General features: G+C 36.2%; 1 protein-coding gene across 1 annotated transcript in view; it reads right to left on the reverse strand.

Annotated features, from left to right (window-relative positions):
* Window positions 1–1,133: 1,133 nt before the first annotated feature.
* Window positions 1,134–6,135, reverse strand: part of ZNF143 (zinc finger protein 143) — a gene marked incomplete at its 5' end in the record, with an annotated part of 21,231 nt that continues 16,229 nt past the window's right edge. Inside the window, 3 exons of the mRNA XM_010182496.1 lie at window positions 1,134–1,879; window positions 4,788–4,934; window positions 5,774–5,935. Coding sequence (XP_010180798.1) covers window positions 1,796–1,879; window positions 4,788–4,934; window positions 5,774–5,935 — 393 coding nt within the window. The remainder of the gene's footprint in view (window positions 1,880–4,787; window positions 4,935–5,773; window positions 5,936–6,135) is intronic.

A 6,135-nucleotide genomic window follows, 5' to 3' on the forward strand; every position in this document is an offset into this window, starting at 1 on the left:
ACCTAAGTGAGCAAGCAGCCTCAATCCTGTACAGAAGTTACAGACAACCTCAGCGTTTCCAAGTTGCACCTGGGGATGGATCCAGAGCATAGTCTTTGCTTTGTCCACATCTATCCCACAATGCCATGCTCTTTCACTGCGCTTTTCAGTTGGCCACCTACATGAAAAACACAAAAGGCTGCAACCCACACTGATACAGAAATTCACAATAAATTACCTTAATTCTATTCAACTTCGGCCTTTTTGAGGTCAGATGCCTCAAGGTACGTAGTTACGGACTTTTTATGTAAAATTTGTACCTCACAATACTTATAAATTGATTACTTGATTAACACTTCATCCAGAAGATGTTTAATCCTTCCTTTGAGAAGGTAAAAGGTAAGGCTTCAGTTTCAGAAGTGCTCTTGACACTCATCGAAAATAAGCACTGAATCTTGCATGAAGCCAAAAAATTTAAACTTGCTTAACAAGCTTATTAACAAGACAAGAGTAAAGACGCTTCTTCATATAAAAAAATTTACAGTTACATTTCAGTGTGTGTGTTAGACATATCTACAACAAACGTTCTACCTTTACAGAATGATGGGTGGAGAGGAGTGTTGTACTTACATCATCATTAATTAAGTCCTTTTTTCTAGCAAGTTGTGTCTGATTTTCAAAAGCATTGATTATCAGCATATCCTAGGTACTGAGCAGTAGCAGCAGGCACTCAGAACTGTTGAAAATAGACTATTAGTAGTCGTACTTATGCCGCAGATGCACCATTTGAAATATTCCTCTTGAAAACAGATAGTTTACTTTCTAGTCAAAATCAGTTGACGAATTACTATTTTAATCATTCTTGTAGTGTCCTAGAATGCTTCAAATGTAACTATTAACACTAATTACTTAATACATTATAGTGGATTATGATCAAAATTAATATGTCAAAATTTTAAGTTTATGATAAATAAACTTTGGAAAAATTTATACAAGGCCGTAAATAAATAATTTGAACTTCAGTCTCATTAAAAAGGAAAACGGTACGTCACACGACAACATCATCCTATCTAGACAATACAATCTGGCTATATTTTATTGCATAATAATTTGAGAGTAACATCTTAAGTAAAATATGTAAAGAAACAAAATCATTAGATTTACTTCCTTTAATATTGAACAACCAAAGTTTCTCCTTTGTACATAATCCAATTTAAAGATAATATAATTAGCACTTCCAGCAATAACAGTCTGTATTTACAATGAACGAGATGGGGTGGATAACCTAAAGAGTATTCAAATCTGTATGAAACTAATCAAATTACGAAGATTTACAGTAGGCTCAAAATCCAAGACTTTTCCATTTATGGAACGCGATTTAAAAGGCTTTGTCATCTTTTTACTTGTAAAGGTTCCTGAAATGATGATTTTTAATGGTATTTTAAACATCTGAAATCTTCAGTAATGCTTTCATTATTTGTATACAACATTAAAAATTGATTCCAATGCTTCTATTTCATATTTCATTTGCTTGTAGACCAGTCTGAAATCTGATGAGAGGATAACAAGGAAATTTACTACATAATCCTAATTCCATATTCCTGAATATACAACGGTTGGAAGTAGAAGATGTCAGTCCATTCCAAGGGTTATGTACACAAAACTTGCAAAATGTTCTTCACTCTTGCATAAAACGTGTACCCAGTATCAGTGAGCGGAGAACTTCAAAGTTTTCATGGGTTGCTGCTGGCATGGACCTTTGTTGATTGAAAATAAAATACCTTTCACTCTATTGTTCTAGTAGCAGTTTCAGAAGTTAATCATCAATCCCTGGTGTTTCTCCCTGCTGTATCCTGGAGGCTATTCTAATGGCTTCTTCCAGAGACTGTTGTTCTCCAAGCTGAAACAAATGCATTTAAACATAAAGAAATCCAAAATGTTACATATGGGTAAGTGTAATAAAAAACTAAAATTAAACCAAAGCCCTAGACATGGATCAATACTTTAGCCCAAATAAGTGTGATCAGTATTATCACACTTCTTCTGGGTAGTATATACTAGCAGCTATCTAATCAGCATGACAATTAAGATAGCTTCTGATAGCAGATTAAACTGAGTTTCTATGTGTCTGCCAAATACATGTTCTTCAAAGAACTGTTAAACAGTAAACACATTTCATGACACACAAAGTAGATGATATTTCTACCTGGTGGATACATCAAAGCTAAGATAGGGCTTTCAAAAGTAATTCAGCAGCCACCATTACATTTTAACACTGGTAAAGTAAACAAACATCTTCATTTTTCTTAACTCTCTTGCAGAAAGTCAGCTCTCTGGAACACCATATGACATTAATATATATAAAAAGTGTACATTTATTGCAGAATCCTGACTGCACAAAAAAGCAGTCATGATGACAACTGTTCGATTCTATAGTAGTTTAGAGAGGAAATAATCGTAGTTGCAACTACAGGACCATCCCTGTATCTGGCACTATCAGAGCCAACATCAAAATCAACCCTGAATAAAGACAGCTGGACACAATTTTGGGAGAGAACACGAAGTTTTGCAGTATGTACACCATGCACGTACATCCACTGATGGGAACACTGAAGACAACCTCAACCTAACAAAACCATAAAGCTGGCCATTACCTATCAGCTTGGTGGAAAGATGTATGACAGTGTGAAAAGTAAAACCAGATTATCTGACAGATTAAAATTAAAACCAGATTATTTGACCTAATAGTTCTAAATATCACTTGTAACTTGTTTTTATAGTCACTGGTTATCACATTCTGGAGCCACTCAAGAAGAACTCTGTTACCACCTCCTTAGAACTTCAATCTGGCTGTTAGGCTACTGGCTTTATCAGTATTTGGAAACCAAATGGATTCATTCATTGCTATCAAAGCACAAAAGAGAAACAAGAACTCAGTAATAATGAATCATATGATAATTTCTAATTCTCTCTCTTCTCTTTGCATTGTATATTTTAAGCTTAATTAAGATACTTCACCAAAAGCTTCACTGCTGCTAAGAAAAGGAGGGGCATGTGCAGAAAGCACCCGCATTTTCCTTTCATTCAAAGGACACACTGCTGAGGGTGCAAATTACTTTCTTTTCCTCCTCTCATGCCTTCTGATATGACTTCTCTTACGTGCAGTTTCAACTACTGCCAACCTAGCTCAAAAGACAGTTCAAAATTAAGAGCTTCTTGACTCTCATTGCTCTTTACTCAGCACCTGACTTGCTACTTTCCATTTAACAAAGGCGAAAATAAAAATTGCTCATTTCACACTTCCTTTCAGCCTGAGCTCTTAAGAGAGCAGCGTGCATGCATACACTTAGACTGCAGCATTAATCCTGAGACTCAAACGCTCAGAGGTTTTTATCTCATATTAGTTTCAGCAAATTGGAAGAACCCAGGCTTAAGCTGCTGTTACTTCCACATGTACAGTATATTTTACCCCCAGAAATTAAATTTGTGAGTGCATTTCCTGCATTTCCAAGAACCTTCCAAGAACACATATTAACTTAACATGTTTAATACTGATTTGTTTAGAAACTCTCGAGCACCTCCTCTCTGCATAGCCACATTGATGTTCTTTACATATTGGTATTTGTCCAAGCCAAGGCCCATCATGCGAACCATGCTCAAGACAGTTGCATATACTTGACTCCCTTTGAAACTCATAGGGTGTATCACATCCATGAAAATTATCCTCCTGCTAATTGTACACTGTTTCAGGATGTATGGTTCCTGTGATTTTCCATGTTCTCTGGAACAAAATGTGTGTCTGTGGTGTACCCAGACAACAACAGGATCAAACCCACAAAGTGCTGAGTCCCAATTCCACAGTAAATTTGAACACAAAAGTAGCTTCATTACATTCCCACTGTACTTCTTATTTATGCACATAGTTAAGCCCAGAATCAAGAGGGCTGTGAGGTGGACCAAAAGTATTAGGCACTTTGCAGGACTGATACTACCATGCAACCCAAAATCTAAACAAATTCAACTCCTTTTATTTTACTTTGAGTTTAAAATTGGCTTCTGTCATTGAAGAGACAATTTCCCTAAGATCCTTTAGTCGTTTATTTGACCCTTGACTGCAACGTCATTTAAAAGAGGTGAATTTTTAAAATACTACATCTTCCAGATTTAAAATTTCCAAAAGCTTCTATTAACCTACCATCATATCATATGTAACAAAACCAAAATATACACATAGTTAATTTAAAGTTTGAGTAAGGCAGCATCCTGGCCACTGTTTGTGCTAGCAGTTTTGTTCAACATTCTGGTCAAGGCAAGCTTCCCTCTGAGTAAAACTATTCATGAAAATACTCATCTAGATTTTGTTTGCAGTTACTCTCCAGATAAAAGCTTTATTTCTGCTTGCTTTCCACCTTCTTTTAAAATAGTTGAATTTAATTTAAATGCTTTAACACCTAGGAATTACTCTTTGGCTCAAGTATCAGAAGTATCAGCTCTGTATGTTATGCTGAAGGATGAATGACAGCACTTTTCCGCTGAAAACCCATGACTCCATGCATGACTAAGTTGACCTGAAGTTTGGCCCTCCCCTAACCTCCCCTTTTTTTGAAAGTTCTACAAGTAGATCTGGAAAATCAGGTTCTTATTGTTCCTCTTCCTAACCCTATATGTTATTTAAAATACCAGATCATATGGATATGGGCCATATTTTCAGGGGAGCCAAGCTTATTTGAATCATTTTGTTACGTGACTAGGAGCTTCTAGCTCTGGAAGTAAGAAACACTCCAAAAAAACATTTATCACTGTATTACCTGTACTGCAATTTGTGTTCCATTGGACGTAGCCAACAACGTAACAGGTCTAGTTTCTGTAGTCACTAAATGGTGCCCATGTTGCTGATGTCCCAGTTCTGATGATGCACTGTGAAATGCTGCTAAGTCTTGAGCCACAATAGCAACCTTCAAGACCAAAGAAGAGAATCAACTGGATGACAGATCTACGACTATTACTGACCTCATACAGCAACATTTATCTTCAAAGTTAAAGTTAAATTTAAAGCTAGGATTACTCACGAGCACGATTTTATTGTACAAAACATACATTTTTAAAGAAAGGTTGCCAGCACTGCGTTCTCAAAGTTATCTGTTAGCCCTCAAAGTACCGATTTCCTCAGAACTGCACAGTTCAATAAATGTGCTTATAAGCCTGTGATTATTTATATAGACAGAGCACGGTGATTAATAAATATCTTCACTGTCATGTGGCGCGTCTTCAGAACAGTGGGATGCATTTTAACTTAAAGATTAAAAACTGTATCACTGTATTTCTACTAAAAATGTTAGCTATTTTATTTATATATTAAAAACAAAACTGCAAATATATACTTATACATAAATGTTTCCCATCTGCCAAGTATATTACAGTCCCATAATATTAAGTGATAAAGTTACAGTTCATACTGGATTATATTCTTAGCTCTGCCACTCATTTACTATGTGACTTTGAGGAAAACACTTAGCATTTCTAGGTCTTATTTTACATGCACTTAAATAAATTACCAGACTGGCACCTCAGAATGTTTTCTTTGTGCCCAATTGTTTTTAAAGCATTCTGCCATACGTTCAGGTACAGCACTGCAGTAGAATACACCTCTTAAGAGGGGGATGCTATGGTCAAGTGTTGAAAACAGCTTTACTTAGATAGAGCTACATGAATGACAGAACTATGATGGCTTAGGTGCCTATTTTATATCATCTTATAAAGGAACATTACACATGTGTGCAGGATAATATCTTACCTGCTGTCCTTCAGTGCCTTCTGCAGTAACCATCGCTACCGAATGTGTTCCTGCCGAAGAGATGACGGCGTCGTGGGCAGGGACTGTGATGGTGGTGCCATCTTGTGTTACCATAGTGATAGTATTGCCAATGGCCTGCATATCTGCCTGGGAGATATTGACCTGAAACACAAAATTAATCCCTGAAGTAAAAAGAAAAAAAAAGAAAAAAAAGGGTATGATTGCTGCTCAAGTCATACCCGAGTCTTAGCTTCTGGCAGCATAACCTATGTTCTTAAGTCAGGTTTGAAACAAAACGATGATACGCACTTGAAGTGTAACAGTATTTATCAAACAAATTCTTACTCATTAGTCCAGCAGGA

Source organism: Mesitornis unicolor, unplaced genomic scaffold (genome assembly GCF_000695765.1).
Source record: "Mesitornis unicolor isolate BGI_N332 unplaced genomic scaffold, ASM69576v1 scaffold30044, whole genome shotgun sequence".
In the NCBI taxonomy this organism is placed as follows: Eukaryota; Metazoa; Chordata; class Aves; order Mesitornithiformes; family Mesitornithidae; genus Mesitornis; species Mesitornis unicolor.